This window comes from Pieris napi, chromosome 12 (assembly GCF_905475465.1).
Source record: "Pieris napi chromosome 12, ilPieNapi1.2, whole genome shotgun sequence".
Classification (NCBI taxonomy): domain Eukaryota; kingdom Metazoa; phylum Arthropoda; class Insecta; order Lepidoptera; family Pieridae; genus Pieris; species Pieris napi.
Genome location: NC_062245.1, coordinates 4,670,747 through 4,690,113, shown reverse-complemented (window position 1 = coordinate 4,690,113; position 19,367 = coordinate 4,670,747). Strand labels below are relative to the sequence as shown.

Here is a 19,367-nt window from a genome sequence, read left to right as displayed (position 1 = left end):
TGCTGTTTTTCTAATGGGCTATAGTTAATAAGTACTTAGTCCGTCGAGTGAGGGATAATTTATAAAGAAATTACAGGAAATTATTGTTTACAGTGAGAAAACATAAGAGCTTGAAGATTCATTATATAGTAATTAAATCATTATAATCTTTATAGGCAAAAAGGTACATTTAAAGAATGTTTTAAAGAATATATAGCGCAAGTAATCGCATTTATCCAGAAGATTTGCAATTATTAATTTAGAAATTTGTCTCGACGTTTCGCAACAAGCATGGCTATGTAGGCAAAAATGTTTATTTAAAAGTTTTACGAATCTGATTAATTTGTTTGTTTGCCTCTTGTATAGTGTCTAATAGAAAAATAAAACCTTATGATGTGTGATTTTATACCGGATGGTGATTGAGAGATTAGCTTGGAAGGTTTTTAGTCCGTATTTTAATATTCAAAAGCATGAAAACTGTACTCTGTAGCTCTTTTTATTAAACTCATAGTGTTTTTGTTCATCTCTACTTATTTTATAGGTGTAATTCACTAGTATTATGGTTTTACAATCATTTATATGATATTTTATGTAACAACAAAGAAATTAAAATCAGTCTGTGTAAAATTTTAAACAGAAAAATCCTTACAAAACAAATCAAATTCAAGCAAACAAATACGAAAGAATATTTTTGAAGCACGTGTTATTATGTAATAATTTATGATAAAAAATGACTACGAAGAGAAAAATAAAAAAGTTAAGAAGTGAAAGTACACTCACACAGATATAGTGTCACTGTAGTGGTAGAGAAAGTTTGTTCCTTAGGAATGCAGCTAGAGAATGATATAGAGTGGCTTCGTTTGATATTTTTTTGTAAAACGTAGATAAATTTCTGTAAATGCAATATATAATAATAAAGTATACTGGTCGTTTTGTAATGAAGCTAGATACATTGTATAGCTTCTGATATGATTAAAACCTTGATATTCACAATTATAATTTACGTTTTAAACTTTCATTTAGTACCCCGTTGGTTTTACTTTTCATATAGCAAATGTACAGTGCTAAATTATAATTACAATATTGTAAGTTCTATGACGAATTAAACTTTAATTTCCTCGAATAACCTCAGTCGTTAAACATTAATTCTAAAAATATTTTGATATTAAAAGGATGTTTCATTGTTGCCATAGAATGAGTATCAAAACGAAGAATAACGAAGGAAATCGTTTAATCATGATGAATATATGATTTTAATTGAAATTCGCTTCTAAGGTTTTCTGTTCCCAAAGAAATATTTGCTTGTGTTTGTAAGAGAAAGGCGTGTAAATACATACGTGTAGCCACGCAAGTTTTCCCTTGTGTGAGTGTTGTCAGTAAGAAATCTTTTTACAAACTTTCAATTGAAACTACTATAAAAGTAAGTACTTTCGACGCAACTGTTTAGTTTCTATTTAGTCTGTTGGGAGTATGTTATGATTTTCAGCTCTCTGAAGAAAAGCTTTAAGAATGATATAATCTCGAATACTTTGAGATATTCATTTATAAATTAATTTGCTATTGTTTGTATGTAATAACTATTGTATTTTCATAATTGTCTACAAAAATATAATATGAATAACACTTTCTAAAATTTTCATTAATTTTTTATATTGGAGTTTTTAATTTATGATTTATTTATAGGTATTTACAAAAAGTTTACAATTATCTATATTTAATGTATAGTCAAAGAATATATTTTAAAATTATTCAAAGGAAATCTACAATAAATGAATAGTCGATAGAATATTACCAAGCTTTTTGTTGTAAATATAAATGGGTATATATGTCTAAGTCTATATTTATTTATAAGTCTAAGGTCTTTAATAAAATAACTATTTACGAGTCTAAGATATGATAAATACTTTAAAAGGATATCATGGTCATGTCAAAATATAATTTGTATAAATTACATTTTTTATATTGCTGCCGTTCCAGACGCGTCGATAAGCTATGGAAAATGCCCACTAGATGGCGTTAGGAGGTTTGAAGTGGCGATTTACAGTTGAGAACAATTATATGCGCTGGTGGTGATTTATATTACGATAAATTTTTTTCACACGAGTTAAGAGTAGATATTATTTTTAATTAAAGCTTATAGTCTTCATATATCTAATAATAATAATTGATGATGATGATATTAAAAATAATTAATAGTAATAAAACAAATATTAATATTTATTGGGTATATTTATTTAAAGATCTTACAGAAAGCAGTCTTGTTTAAAACAAATACTTATGAGCTAAGAATCTAATACAAAGTACCCGTAAGTAAAGAGACCAAAAAAAAATTAAGTGTGTTACATAGTCACTCAGTATCTATACCCTGTTATCTCCAAATTTCTCATTTGTACATTTAATAATTTATTTTAAAGATAATTATAATATAAAAAAATAATTAAAAAAAATATAGGATAGATCGATGAGACTTCCGTAACATACATTTATATTTATTACATCTTAAATTAAATATATTTTTTTTCTTTATATGTTTGAACCTTTATTATATGTAACTACATTGAATTAAAAGGTAAAGCACCATTGCATTCAGCCTTAGTTCTTAAATAATTAAAGCTCGTACATAAGTTAATCTAATCGTATTAAAAACATCGCGCTATTAGTCACAATTTTTAAATTATCGTTCAATTTTCAATTTCGTATTTAAAATTCGATATTCAAAACATATATTTTTTAATATTATGATAGAACGTATCATATGTCAACTGTCAAATAAGTTGACGTCCGACAAATGGCATACAGTATCATTGGTCACATTTGAAATTCGATATTCAATTGTCATTAGAAAAATTTTAACTTCGGACAATTGACATACAATGTCAATCAATTTGATATTCCAGAAAACGTTTACAGAAAATATGAATATTATTAAACCTAATATTAAATATGTCCTAATAATAATATTCATTATGATGGTATTTGCGTTCTATAGGCAACATCATTCGCTTCGTTAGCTGTGTCGACCGATCTCGCGTAGGGGTATGCGTTAGACTGTTGTGCTGTTGGAGATGACCATGCCTGAGGTGATGGTTGGACACCAGAAATCTGAAAAAAGTACCATAAAATATCGGCATATTTTGTTGAGTATAGACATTTTTCTAAATCAAATATACCATAAGAGAAATCGTTTGACAGCCTATTTAGGACAATTAACAATTCACGCTAAAATAGATTTAGTAAACCAGGACAAGCTCCTAAATACATGTATCATCTTTTAGCTTGTTACGGCAACTATCTATTTGTCTGCCTTTAAAATAGATTCAGTTAAGCAACCTTTAGAATTAAATGCATGACGCATACGATGTAGGGAAACCTCGAGTGTGTTGCTTCCTTTTAAATAATTGGTATGCTCAAAATGCCTATACTGGTGGCTGGGTTTTATATACCAAGAGCCATCGCAATATAAAACAATCTATAAATAAAGACGACCAACCTTTCCGCTAATACTGTTCCAACCTCCTTCACTGAACATTTTATGAAGTCCTAAAGCTGTAGCTGCCATCAGTGCCATTTTGGCGACCACCAGGGCCTTAGTAACTAAGAGAGTTAGCGCGCCGAAGAGAATGCCAATCACGGCAATCACCTTTACTCCTATACCTGCTAGGAGTGGCGTGTATTTCTTGATTTTGCCTCTGGCTGTAAGACAACATTAGACTTATTAATTACTATTAATTTTAAAAGGTAATTATATTATGGCAAGTTAATAATGTGTGGTATAGCATGGAGCGGAAGTAGGTACTATCAAATATATTAAATATTTTAAAAGATCTTTAAAAAACAAAACTGCCTTTTAATTATTTTTGTACTACACGAACCGATTCGACTAAAAATTGGCTTTATGTCATGAGTCGTATAGTAGAGGATAAAATAATTCTAGTTAGACATTTAAGAGAAACAATTGAAATCTAATCTTATTTAACTATAAATGAAACATGCCGAAAAAATAAGCAAAAAGTGGACTTGAGTAAAATATCTGAATTTATTTCCGCAAAATGTCTTAAAACTATATGCTAATATTTTTAACATCTTTTCCTTATTCAATAAACACATGCAAACAATGTACGCAGCACGTGCTACATGCGTACGCGTTGCATCGACCTTGACTCGCGTGATCTCACGTAACAGTTCATTGACACAGACTTTCCATCCGCGCGTAGGGTTGTCTCTAGCGAGTATGTTAGACCAATACTGTTTCTACTTTGTAAACGGGTTCTAATACACTTTTGATAAATGTACAATAAGTTTCTATAATAAGACTTAAATTTTTTTAATGTTCAAATTTTTATTTATTGCTATAAACCACTAAAAACTACAGTGTGTTGTGTTATGTTTTATCATTTTCCCCCTTATAGTGTAGTCAATACATTAAATCAAGCAATCCTTAATAAATGAGGCTTGCGGCATGTTTATAAAAGTCCCCTCACGTCAAAGTTCATAAAGAAATTAAAATTGAGATAAAATTCAAAACGTACTAATTTCTACAATAGTATTTAGTAAAAATATTTTTAGTACACAACTCTTTTTGGTAAATAAATTTGATTAAAATTGTTTTAATTTAAATGATGTGCCAACCCTTTTCTATGTAAAAGTGCGCACATAATTGAATAAACAAATCAATTTGTGAATTACGACATTACATGCAACAGTTAAGTTATTCCTTTAATGAATTTATTGAGAAAATACACAAAAACATTGACATACAATTTCCATACATGTTTATGTATTGAATACATAATACAATCAATTTTTTTGTTAGGATTTGTTATACTGGAAAATATATAATTATGCATTCATTAATAGTAAGGCTTTTTCCATTATAATGAGTTTATTAAAACTAAGCATTTCCAATTAAGAACGCCTTTGAATAGTTAATATTGTTTAGGATATTCACTGGTTGGATAACCGAGCTTATTTCAAAAGCCGTAAAAAGCAGTTTGAGTATTTTTTGTAATCTACAGTTGCAGCTTGTAGCAAGCGATAAGCTGCATTCATTTATTTAAAAAAAAGGTTTGCCAACGAGCAATTAAATATTATATTTAGAAACAAACAAAACATAGAGATACTATGCGATACTTATAAACTATAAAAATAATAATTAACAAAACGAGAAATATAAATAATAATTAAAAAAATTTGGAGATAGCTCTAAAAAAATGTTGTTTCTATCGTTCATAAAAACATCTTCCTTTAAAAATAATATAATATCATAGTAATTACAACAACGCGAAGAATTCTAAGGATGTTTAACTCTCACGCAAATTTATGATTATTTTCAACTGAAACAGCTTATACAATTGGTATTCGGAAGTAATTAAGTAAAAAATATGTAACTATTTAAATTAACCAGGTATTCCATTGCACTATACACTATGTTATATGACTTCCTGTATTTAAAATTCTTTGACACGGTTTTCGTCTAGAATTTTTACATATTCGGTGTCATATACATAGATCTGTGACCTAATTTAGCGGAAAATACGAATCTTACTTTCGTTATAATTCGTTTAAGCTAATAAGTTATATATTGTTATTCAACGCTTTATGCTACATAATACCCTCCTTAGTGACTTTAAATCTTGTGAGAGGACGGGATCAATATATACACGATACAATAGCTTTTTGGACAGAACATAAGCCCCATGATGTGGGTTCTTGTTATTTTAAACAACAAACAATTATTTTTGCTCAAATAAAATGTTTATTTATCACATTTTGGTATAGAAACAGTGCCTATGACAAAAATTAAATTATATAAAGAAAACGCAATACTATGTAATGTAATATTTCTTACCTTCATCAAAAGTTCTCTTGACATCTCTCAATTCACCTGGTTCCAGCTTTACATTTAGTTTGTCTATTCCTAGCGCGTCCCTGGAAGAAGGAATATCAGACTTAGTATATTAAAATTATTACTTGAAACCCTGAGGAAGTTTATAGAATCCTTTTCATATATAATAATTCTGAATGTTTATCACGCTTAATTCAAATAGGAGCATACTTCGAGAATATAACAAATCTCCTTATTTAGACTCTTTTATATAAAACTGTGATTCTATTTTTGAAATTTAGATTAAAGACAAAATTTTATCTGTGATACTGCAAAATAATATAAGTATTTAGTTATTATAAGTATTAAGAATACTGAAAAAAGGCCATTAATAAAACATTTTATTCGTAGGTTGTTTTAATAAATTACTAATTTACTAAATATTATCTAAAATTGACCTAAAATTTGGTGACCGTAAAAATGACAGTAGGTGTAACATAAAGGGCTTATTACACGTGTAATTGTTACACACTTTCGTTGACACTTTCCAAAAAGAACAATGGAACTAAAATTCGTTTCATGCGTTAAAATTTATCATTTCTAATGACACTTGCCCCTAAATTAAAATCATTACGCATTACGCTTTTTAACCGTCAAAACTAAAATTTCAAGTAAAAATAACAATTAATCATTAATGATAGATATATTTAGAGAGACTTAATTTTATGTGAAATATTAATTCTTGTACCTGAAAATTAAATTATCTTGCAATCACGCTTTTTAATAAAAGTAACTAAGAACATTTTGTAGAAAATCGTTTATACGCAATAAAAGGAATTGTATTAATAACTTACTAACCCATTTAAACATTTATGGATGGTTAAATAATGATAATAAATCATCTATTTCTTGCAAACAAGTTTAAACTTCCGGAATAATAAAAAAGCACTCACTTCTCAAGCGTAACTCCTGATAAAAGCTCAACAACATCATTGTTACTTGCTCCTGGCGCCGCACAGGCCGCCCCAATCAACAGTAAAACACAGAACACCTTCATCTCGATGTTTTCAGTTTCAGCGTTAGGGATGAAATGAAGACGCTGGGATGGAACGCTTTTATATATACGTGAGATTTGGTAATCCTCACTACTGCGATTGAATTGTTTGATACTTCAAGGACAAGATTTGGATTGGAGAGGTGTATGTGAGGTTTTCCTGATATGTGTTATGTAATTAATCTAATATATAGTTGTAATAATTTAAATGAGTTTTTTCAAATAACTCGTCAATAAAGTATTGGACATTGGTTGTAAGGAACACATTTATTGAATTAAAAAAAAGGTAGTAAATTAGGAATGTGCTAAAGTTTTTGTATCATTAACAATTATATATTGTATATTATTAATCGTGATTGATTGTATTTCATTACAGAGTTTGTCTATATAAATGGATTTACCTACTTTAAAATAAACTGTAATTGTAGTTAAGAACAAAAATACTACTCGTATATAAGAAATAACTCAATATGTGTACTTTGTTCTAGTATCATAACTTGTTACTCTTACTACGACGTTTAGGCGTTCATTCATACATGAGATGCGTATTGTACTACAAAGAGGCGTAACAACTGAAATGAAAACAAGCCGAATATTAACATTTGAACAAGCAAATTAGCAACGTATTTATATTTTAATAAAGTCTCTTTTAGATTTTGCTGCGAGACCGGGAATAATTTGTTTTTCTTGATACAAACTTGTGAAGTACTCAATCCTTACTTTCTTTTTGATATAGAAACTATGTTACATTGTTGTTATAGTACCTTAATAGATAATAGATGTACATCAACTTGGCTTCCTACATACATTTTAGCCAGAATTAAAATTGATAGTACCTTTTACAGTCTTAAGCTGTATCATTTAAGCTTAATATGGTTTTAGTTGTTTATATAATAATAAATTCAACCGAATAGTAGTTTTAACCCGACTGCACCAATCAATTTTCTTGCGTAAGGCCTGTTAAAGTCCTGCATACTACTGAGCTACAAAGATACATTTTACATGCAGAGGTTTTCTGGCCCAGACTCTTGAAAAGTTTGTCCCATTACGAAATTATTATAACATATTAGGTTTGACTCCTAATTCTATGTGCCAATTTCAAGTAGGCACACAGAAAATTTTTTAATGAAATAGATTCAGAATTTTTAGGCAAAGACCCTTGTAAAGTTTGTCCCATGACGGAATTGTTATTACATACTTTGGTTTGTCTCAAAATTCTACGTGCCAATTCCAAGTAGGCGCACAGAAAATTTTTCAATGAAATAGATGCAGAATTTTTAGGCCCAAACCCTTTTGATGCTGGATTACTGAATTATTATTATTTTGGTTCGAACAGATATATTGAGAGTAGGCACTAGTAAACTTTCGTACTCATTCATACAGAGAAATAGACGCGGCAAAGGGGACTTCTTTTTATTTAATTATCAAATTGGACAACAAAACTTTTTATTACCATTTGATTCCAGCTTTCTAAAACAAATGAACATTAAACGTATAAAAGGCTTATGAGATTCTAATTTTAGATCAAGTATTAAATAGGACAAGGACAAGAAACTTTCACCGATTAGGCAAGGTTGGTTTCTATGTTGCTTTGGGTTTCAGTTTGGGAAACGACTCTTTGTTTATGAGGACCCTACAAAATGTCTACAATGTAGACATATTTTTAATAAACTTGAGAACACAAAGATTTGATTCTCTTCGCGAAAATTACGCGAGCGAAGAGAGCGGAAGCATCTTATTAGCAACGACAACAATTCGTCTATTAATTAAAGTATAAAAATAAATTCATAAATAAATAAACTCTAACTCGAGTGCCCAGTGGCACTACAATCTCTTTAGGTCTGGGCCTCAGAGGTCTGTTTCTTGATCATTTTTCAATCTAATAGGCATAGGTGATCAGCCTCCTGTGCCTGACACACGCCGTCGTTTTTTTTTGTCGAAGACATGTCGGTTTCCTCACGATGAATTCCTTCACAGTTCAAGCGAATGTTAAATGCGCACATAGAAAGAAAGTCCATTGGTGCGCAGCTGGAGATCGAACCTAAGATCTCAGGGATCAGAGTCGAGATTAATTAAAGTATATTGTTTTTAATTCTTACTAACCACACATAGTAGTCATAATTACATGCGTACTTGTATATATATTGTATTGAATGAAATGAACTAAATATAATTATCAAATCGTGCTGAGTAAGTATCAAAACGTACAAAAATAGTTGAGTTGAAATATGTATTTCTATTCTTCATTACATTCTTTTCAGTTATTTTTGTTATACAGTTACGCTTAAATCAACTAACGAATACATTTACGAGTAGCTAGTTGTTTTTGTTATCAACAAATGTTCATTTCAAACCACGATCAGCCAGTAAAACTTATTGTGAAAATTATATTCATATTAACTGTTCATCCGAGTGTTATGTAAGCCGACCTTTAGCCAGTATCATTGCTCTCGTTCAAGGCCGCGGCAATGAACTTGTACTCCTTACTTTCTATTTATGGTGCGGTTCAAGTACCCGAAAGATATTTGAAGTACGTCAGGGTGCCATTTTGGTACATAGAAGGCCCATGAAAGAGATGATAAGGAAAGTTCTGCATCATATAGTTTAGCCTTCTACGAACTAGAAACAATGATTGTCACCGACGAACGAACCCGAAGCATAGAACATATACAAAGAACAACATTTGTAGTATTAGACAATTATAAATGTGTATTGAATGATTTTTTTAACCCTGTACAAATTTTATTAAAAAATAAAATCACGTTTGAATGAAGAGCCTCCAACTATTTGAGGATTACAGACACAAAATATTTTCAAAGAATATTTCGTTTGTTAATTGCAGTGGTAACCTAAGTATTAATGAGTAGTAGCCTATATCTGTATTTTAAAGACTGTAATATTTGATGGTGCTGCGGGAAGTCAGCCGCGCCACTTATCCGAAATATTCTTTAAATATTTACGCAAAAGACAGCACGGTATTTCTGGGCTCAAGCTTTACTAAACTATTAATATGTTTAACAATCATCACAACTTTTTAAACAGAATACTTCTAGGTAAAACCTGGAGGTCTTAAATATGTCAGAAAAAAGCTTCAAGGATATTTTTTAATTAATTTGTTGCTCTACGGCGTACATGGCAGTTCGCAGCAACAACAATTGTAGTATCACCCAAAACTATATCAATACTGTACCGACGGAAATATATCTAGCCTTTTTTTGTCTATATGTCGAACTGTACCTGAGTTTTATCGCCTTCGTAGAGCGTTACTCTAGAAATATTAACCTCCTTGAATATTGACAATTGAAAAACAAAGATGACAATTCTGTCACCAAAATACTCAAAAAATCATGATGTAAAATTAAAATAAAACACCAAAAAGCTAAGCATGAAAACAGGAATTACTCAGTGAGCAAAGAAAAAAAACCCTGGAACATGGGGAAGCGTCGCCGACGTATTTTCCCCAGAAGAAAACGCTCTGTTTTTAGCCGACCACATCCCTTGAAACGGAAAATGAAGCTACGGCAGCGGCAAATGAAAACTTTTCTCAATAAACACAATCCAAGAAGCTACATACAGCGATCTATGAGAAAAATGGTGGGAGGTATCTATAATGTCTCTGATAAAGTCAGGGACAAAATAGCAGAAAGTACTTTAACTTTGAACAACCCTTTCAGTGTACAATTTTATGAAGATAGATGTATTATACAGTAAATATGTTGTGATCTATATTATAATTCTTTTTATCATTACAACCTTAAAAATCTTGGTAACTTGCGTTTATTTACCCAAGTAATAAACACCATTTATTACAATTTTGTTCCTAGTATTTTCCTATACTTTGTCGAGTCGTATACTTGACAAACAAAACGTCGGTTGGTGACTGCACAATCGGCCTTTTGTGGTTCAACCCTTAAGTTAACTGTACTATACGAAAAAGAAAAGGACTCTTTATATTTCGTTTATTTTCGAGTACGCGTTCCAGGCTGCTTAAATCTATGAAATTATTTTTACTGTTCGAACTTACATATTTCGCTGAATATACGATAAGCTAATTCTGAAGGCTGGAAAAATTTTAAGGATAAAAACTTATTCGAATATGTTACCTTAATTTTTTGTAATCGCTGATATTGTAAATCTAAATTTTTGTTATTATAAGCATTAAATTATTTAAATTAGATAAGTTTCTGAATAAACTGTGTCGTTTTCGTTTAAAGTAAAACAATCATCTGAGTTTGGCTTGCTTTGGCTTGGAGGATATATAAGTCTCGTCTATCCGATGATTTATTTAGGGCTGTCGGGACAAGAATATGTTTATATTTTTAAAAGAAGTTTTTGATAGTATTTTTTAAGGATTAAATAATACCTACACATACACCAAAATATTAATTTCAATTAAAATAGGTATTTGACACCGTGAGAACAGCCCTAATTATGGGGTTATCAGTGCTATTATAGCAGTATTGATGCAATATTATTAATTGTTTTACATTGAAAAATAGATAATAAGATATGGGAAAGTAAAAAACAAAGGCAGTGACACAATATTTAATGGTAACTATATAAAACCTAGTAATAAATTAAATCGTTATAAATATTATTAAATTAATTCAATAAATAAATTAACAATAACTTGAATTATAAGATTGGAAATATTTACAATAGCAGTGTTATCGTAAACATTTAGTGGTGAAAATTGAAATATACAAAATTGTAGGAAACGACAATTTAGTTTTTTGTTTATCTAGATGATGTCATGCATATATCAGCCAATATACCAAATATTTTGAGAATATCGTCGACAATAAACTTTTTCATCGATAAATTTAACAACTCCAATTATTGCAAGTCAATTGTCAATTAAAATTGATCGGAACTGTCAAATTGAATTTAAATATCGAATACACAACACCAATTAAAAATAGGTAAATCACAGATAGCGCTCGCCCTTATTATAACTGATGGCAACGAGTTCGTCGACTTAGTAACCTCCCTTCTGCAAGGCCATTGTAGCCGCGAATAATGCAAAGAAGAAACCAGCCAAGCCCGTGGCCCCAGCTAATAGAACCAGTCCACCAATCATAACTGGGACTATTGCGACGTATTTCATTTTATAGGCTAAGAGAAGAGGTAGCATATATTTAGAATAACGCTTATTCTTTAAGGCATTTTTCTTTTTCTTTCTTTTATTCTTCGATTTGGACTCTTCTCCTGTGTCTTCTTCTTCGATTTCGTATTCACCATCTTCATCGTCAGGTTCTTCGTCTGCTTCTCCTCCAAAGATGTCTGGAACGAGATGATATAATGAGTGGTTGTTAACGTACAAATCAAAGCTTGCTACAAACTCTTCATGAGAAATGTTTCTTTAAACTATGCTTCGAAAAAATATGAATAGTAAAATGAATCTTCCCACACCTTACCACCATATTGCTTAAATTATTTTATCAATTTCTGTTATAATATATAATAAACTAGCAGACCGGCCAAGCGTTGCTGTGGCTAAGGTTTTTGTTATATTACATAGTAGTAAACTATTCAAGGGAAACGGTAGGAGAACCCCAGTCATGGAGACCACCATGCTTTTTTGGAGGTTATGCCATTAATTGTAGCTTATGTGAAACGTTGGTACTTTCAACACAGCGCCATCTGTTAGAATTGTGACTATCAAATAATTAACAAAAAATTTGCAATAAAATAGTACTGCGGGTATAAATTGAGATGTAAGCTATCCTATCTTTTAAGTTAGATCAAACCGCACACGATGCGCAAATTTGATTGAAATCGATTCAGTAGTTTAGGAGTCCATAGCGGACAAACAACGTGACACTTAATTTATATATATTAAGATAAACACTTTCAGACGACAACTACTTTCTTGATAAATTATACTAAAAAATTTCCGACAACACAGGTACAATGGTTTAGCTATGTTAATAAAATCCACCAAAACTATTTAGTATGTGTCTTTCATTTCTACTAATTGTAATCCAGACTGACATATATTAACGATATCATATTATTGTATTAGGAAACAAAAATAATATACTATAACAATATGTCTTAAGACTGAAATTCAGATAAAATCAATGAATAACTGTTGTTCGCGTTATAAAAGCATTGCATGCGTTTTCCTATCGTATTCACGGGAAATTAATTTCTTGTTTAACCTGAAAATAATTAAAGACTTTGTTGATTATAGATGTTAGAACTGTGAAGCGTGGATTGACTCGATGTAGATGACAACGTTCCACAGCACTTAAGACTTAGAAAAAAGTTGGTTTTAAGTAGTTTTTAGACATATAAGTAATTTAAATATAATTTTATTTAACAGCGTTTAGTAAATTTAACAAAACTTGTATGCAACGAGATAATTTTGGTTTAAATTTGTTTACATATGTCATTGTATATATTTGTTACATATATTATGTTAACTAACAGTTACTCCTTAATATAACATTTTATGCCGCTAATGTCGTGTTAATGTTATCAACAGTTATCTCGATGGATTTTCTTAGGTTTTGCTAATAATAAGACCCGTTATCAGTTGCAAATTACCTTTGCCTATAATTTAATCATAATTCATAATCATTAGCAGCAGATACATAGCGTCTAACGGTTGTTAAAAAAAGTCGAACCCGTTTGACTTTAAAAGACCCCAATATACCCCCCCATTGTTTCGTATACTTTCTGATGTTGCAGTTATGTGCAACTCTATGTGATAAGTGACGATTAGTGCCTGTTTATTTGCGCTCGTTGCATAAACAAAAGCCGAACGTGTTCAGTCAATCCATGCTAACTTGGTTTTTTATAGAATGTACATACAAAAAGTGTGATTTTTATAAATTATCTATATATATAAATATGAAACCCGTTTTCCGTTGTCACGACATAACATGAAAACGGCTTGACCGATTTGTATGATTCTTTTTTTATAATATTCCGTGAAGTACGAGGATGGTTCTTACGGAAGAAAATAAAAAAAAAAATAAGTGAAAAAGTCTAAAAACAACACTTTTCTATATTCCCATACAAAATATTCGTAATAATACTTCGTCAATTTGAACTTTAATACCATATCATAAAGTTCAAGTGTTAGTGGAGGGGTTCCCGGAAGGTAATTTTTTATTTTTTGACATAATGTATTTGATGTCTTATCAACTTTCTTCTTTTTATCTTACTAGCTAGACCAGTGTCCCGAATAGCAGAATAAGTATTTAAAAAAAATAAAGAATCGACTGTTAGGCGGTACGATGTTCGCCAGGCCAGCTAGTACTTAAATAAAAATCTTGACAACCTGGACGGAAACAGAGTGAATAAATTAATTTAATTTCTAGTAAAACTGTTCTGATTAAATGACTTCTGATTATTTTAAATAAATCTTTTAAATTGTTTTAACCCCACTTATTTTTATTTAATTCGCTAAAATTTATTCAAAGTACATTCACCTGTTAATAGAAAACAAACACGAAATGTCATGTCAATAGTAATATATCAATTCATTAGGAATGAGGAATATTTTTTATCCTGTGCGTGACTTTCGATCATGCAATTATATTAACTTAATATTCCGATTTCGCTGTTATGTTGCAAACATGATAATGTTTACTTTCAATTTCAATATGTCGTACATATTTACCGCGGCTTTACTCGATTTGATCGTTTTGGTCATCTACTTTCGCCAGCATTTTCGCCCGCATTTTCACCGTGGATTTTGGGAAGAATTTTATTATTATATTATTTATACTTCAGTCAATTTACATGATTTTAAATTCTACTACTCTTAAATCTTTCTTTAAAATCACACTAAACACAAATCTGTCCGCAGTTTTTAAATTTATCGCATTAGAAACGCATTCCGGGAAGTACATTTAATTCTATGTAAGGAAGTTATTTGTTATTTATATAATATAACATCGTTATCATGAATATATAAAGGACTGGTGTTTGTTTTAATAAATTTTGCAAAAGCTTTAACAATGAGTGGAATTTACTTTGAGGTCGTAAGAACATTTATGTGTGGATTTTTATGTGTGTTAGCACTTGATTGTAGGGGAATGAAAATAATTGAGAGGAAATAGGTCATATCAACCATCAATAAATGGGTATCTTACCCATAAAAGGTGTCTCGATGTATGTTTAACATATATAAATATAGCGCAACAAAACGCCTTCATACAATGGTAGTACTAGTTTTTATAACTGGGAAATCTTGATTAATTTTAATAAATTAGCATAATAAAGGTCTCCCGTCAAGACTGAAGCAAGTACTTTATCGGGAAGATTAGAGGAGAAGAGATGCTATTTATATATTGTTTGAAGTCCCAATAGAGAATGGGCAAACTGCATTTCTGTGAAACATTCTATTTTAGATACATTTATTGATTGCCGGAATTGAATCCAAGATTTTTTGCCTTGGGCCACTAAACAACAGGCGTTCTGTAAGCGATTATTAGTAACAAAACATTCAAATTAATTGGAGCATCGCAAATATTTCGTACCAAACTAGTATACCTAGTACACCAGGTTGCACAAGTGTTGTTGTGATCATTTAGGAATACATTTATTCAAAGCTAATCAAATATATGTTCGTCTTCGAATAAAACGTAATTACATAATTATTATTTGGGATATTCAATTCCAAATTACATTAAAATTAGAATCTACGGGTCGTTAAACAAAGCTGTTAACATTCAATAACAGTAATATAAATAATAATGTCCACAAGCGGAAATGATTGTGGCTTAGATTCGATGAAAATTTAGTCTGTGGTTCAAAATTACTGGACGGTGAAGAAAATGGGTAGCCATTAAACCAAGATTTAGATCAATGGTAGATTTCTAAGTAATAAAATAATATAACATACAAAAATGGGACATTGGTTATACAGACATTTTGTATCTCTAATTTAATATCTTTATGATATTTCCGCGTTTGAGATGTTGACTAAAACAAATGAATTGTCAATTGGACCCCAAGTAAATTGTGATGTCTTTATAAGACTGAAACTCGTCGGCCTGTACAAATGATCTGTGAAAATATTAATGTAGTATACACTAAATCGGTTCTAAAGTAGGTCACCCTTTTATGTGTTATAAAATATTATCACAGTAGGATCGAGGCAGTACAATGTAATAAACAGAATTAGATATAATAAATATCAAATGGTGGTTTGTTCTTCCGGATTCTAATTTAAATTTAAATACTTACATGTCCAAAAAAGTGTATCTTCCGTATATTCATATATTATTATTTGTAGATTATATTAAATACGCACGAGTAGAAATAGTATTTGCCTCAAAACCTGAAAGTCAAAATATCAATTAGATACCTACATGACAATGATCTTCTCGTCGCCTGGTCAGCGATGTCTTCCGGCTCATCATCCAACTCCCTTCCTTCTTCTCTCAAAGGTATTGCCTGTGGCTGGAACTGCGAGTAGACCTCCTTCGTTTGCTCTTCCTCGCTCTTCTGAGGAATATTGAAGTAGCTACCAGGGTACAGCACTTCAGACTTATACTTTGCTTCCGGCATAGCGCGTGGCCGGAATGCATATTTCTGAAACTCTTGCGGACTCCTAGAGTTGCGAACACTATAGGATGGTATCACTATCGATGCACTGGTTACATTGACAACCGACCCGTCACTGTTCCTCGCACTTAGGGATAATAGTTTGGTCAAGTCACTCCGGGCGGCAGTGGTTAGCGCCGCCCAGCACAATACAGCCATGCACCTAATCATAATCATTGTTCGATGTACAATTTACTTAGTACATCCCGCTCGATCCATCATAGCCAGCGATCGCGTTTAACTGAACAAGTGTCGAGGAAGACGTTTTATTTATACATGTATTGCACTCCCGGTACGGATGGCTGGTTGCGGAACCTCGCCGATAGGAATGTGCCTAAAATTCGTCAACGCATCGTATCTTTCTGTAACGACGTGGAGAAAATGGGAAATTGTTTTATCATTATTGATAATTTTTGTGTCAAAATTTTTGGATATGATAATGGTTTGTGAAAGGACTTTGAATATGATTTTGTTTTTCGTACCATGAAGCCTACACGTGCTACACTGGTTATGTATATCTCGCTGTAATTAGTCTTAATAAAGTTTCGATATTGAAACATAGCGTTATGATTGAAACAGTAAATTCGAACGGATTGAAAAACTATTGAGAATTATTATCTTACAGTATCCTATAGTTCATTTAGGAACACTGTCATATACCTAGAGAACATTTCTCGGTTATGAATAATTATGCCGGAATTGTGGCCCCAAGTATCACACATATAATTTTGTTTTAGGTGAAATATTTATTATATGAACGATTGTAATCTATTAAAATAGCCATATACGAAAACTCCTGATTAAGATTTCTTTGTCTCAAGAAAACAAATGAAACATTTTTATACATGTGCATTTTACTCGGAATATGTATGAAGCCATTGTGAAAACATTATGAAGAATCCTTTAGGAAAATAAATTACTTAGGTACATATGAATCTGAGCCTTTTCAATTCAGTGGACTTTTTTGGGTATTTGTAGCGAGTACAATAAAGTTAATATTCTAAGTCTATTGAGTATAGTCTAGTGTTAATATCAATCCAAATTTAATAATAAATATGAAAATTGTGTAACTAAAATGTATTAAAAGCTTAATTTTAAAACTAATTGTTTAGATGGCAGACAAAAATCAAACCTTTTAACAAATAAGGAATTTTAATTATTTTTACCTTTCGAATTAGTGTTAATTATGTAATATATATTTTTTTAATCTAGTAGAATGAGCAGTGGTACCGTAGTGGCTTAAGCATGCGACTCTCAAACCTGAGATCGAGCGTTTGAATCTCGGTTGTGCATTGTGATAGTTATCTATTTGCACAATCAACTTATCCTACGGTAAAGGCTAACGTAGGTAAAAGCCAGAATTTCTTAAATTTTAAAATCAAAGACAATGTCAGGCACAGAATGCTGATCATCTAATCGTCTATAAATAATATACTGTTGTACCGCCACTGAATTATTCTTATGAGTATAATTTTAAAAAAATTATGCGATTTTTTTTGAAATTTTAATAGGATTCTTAATAGATTTGTCTATAAATTTGTATGACACAAAAACTAGCTAATGTTAAATTAAATTATATACGAAAACCGCTAATTAGCGTTAATTCTGTTATAAAAATATATGTTAAGAAAAGGTGTTTTTATATACAAGAAACTAAAATACAATATCCATAATATATATATTTAATTTCCAAAAAAATGTCATTTTAAGGGCAAAAAATTGCCCTTAACATCATTTGATTTCAATATTATAGGAGATACTAAGCATAAAGTTTTGAAATCCTGCGCAACAAAATATCGATCTAGTACCGTGTGGGCATTTAGATGTGTCGTGTAGTAGTTATAGTAATTTTGGCGGGTCTCAAATTAACCCACAGTAACATTATTCTTGTGAAATCTTTTTACAGACGCCTGCGCCGGGAAATGTGGGGGAATGTCCGAGAGGAGCAGCAATGCACCAAACCTGTGCATTTACTCGCTATGGACGGGAGGCAGAGTGACAGTGTGAGTTAAACCGTGTAGCCACGGATTAAGAGGAACTTTATGTAAAAATATATCACCCAAATCAACCATTAAGTTAAGTTTCAGCCAAACAGTCAAAAGTCAAAAATGGTTTATTTATTTAGGTAACACAATGTACACTTATAAACTTCAAAAAAAGTAATATACATTAAATGCTTCTAATTTTACATTTACTGCCAGTTCTCAAATCAAGGGCGTAGAATGGAAGAGAAGAACTGGCAATAAACTCTCCGCCACTCTTTTTAATCGCCATGTTTTTAAGCTATCTCATAGCTTCGCGGGCCTTGAGCGTGGAGACCGAATCCAGAAATTCCGTAACGAAAACCGCAGCCGGTACACGTTAGAGTGAGACAGACTATATAGGCGTGTTAGTCTGAGTCTGGTAGGGTGGTAGATTATGGAATTAAAATCAAATAAAAAACTTGAATTAATATCAAAGAATTAAAATATAAATTGCATAAGTTGATAAAAAATGCTATGCAATAGCTTTACCGCGGTAGTCCCCGAATGCGAAACATTTTATTTTACAGAACGTTTGTAAGGAGCTATAACCATTACACCATGTTCCACATGACATCTTAAGTAATAGATAATAATAAAATAAATTAAAAACATAGATTTGTCCTCTATCAGCAAGAGGCACGGTGGAATAGGAGTATATTGCAGATATAATACGTACTTTTGAATCGGTTTAAACTGTGTACATTAAGAATTACTTTTCCGCTGCATAAATTAATGAAAACTATTGATCTCGACATATGTGAAGGCAATTTTACAATTGACTTTGCATGCAATAATTTCGCGTTATATGATAAATTACCGCATTCTGTTGTCATATTGTTGAAAAGTTTTCTTTTGTCGAATGTCATGTGTTAATGCGTGTTCAATATATCGTCTGTACATGATCTAAAAAATTATCCAACAT

At 31.0% G+C, this 19,367-nt stretch overlaps 2 protein-coding genes across 2 annotated transcripts; both read right to left on the bottom strand.

Moving 5' to 3' along the window:
* Nucleotides 1-2,415: 2,415 nt before the first annotated feature.
* Nucleotides 2,416-6,888, bottom strand: LOC125054614. Its single transcript, XM_047656620.1, has 4 exons — nt 6,757-6,888; nt 5,828-5,907; nt 3,470-3,672; nt 2,416-3,081 (listed from the first exon to the last, which is right to left on the bottom strand). Exons 1-4 carry the CDS (start codon nt 6,858-6,860, stop codon nt 2,944-2,946), a joined length of 525 nt encoding a protein of 174 aa, XP_047512576.1. The 5' UTR covers nt 6,861-6,888; the 3' UTR covers nt 2,416-2,943.
* Nucleotides 6,889-11,387: 4,499 nt separating this feature from the next.
* LOC125054583 lies at nt 11,388-16,651 on the bottom strand. The gene is made up of 2 exons (XM_047656563.1): nt 16,187-16,651; nt 11,388-12,140 (listed from the first exon to the last, which is right to left on the bottom strand). Exons 1-2 carry the CDS (start codon nt 16,596-16,598, stop codon nt 11,836-11,838), a joined length of 717 nt encoding a protein of 238 aa, XP_047512519.1. The 5' UTR covers nt 16,599-16,651; the 3' UTR covers nt 11,388-11,835.
* Nucleotides 16,652-19,367: the final 2,716 nt, after the last annotated feature.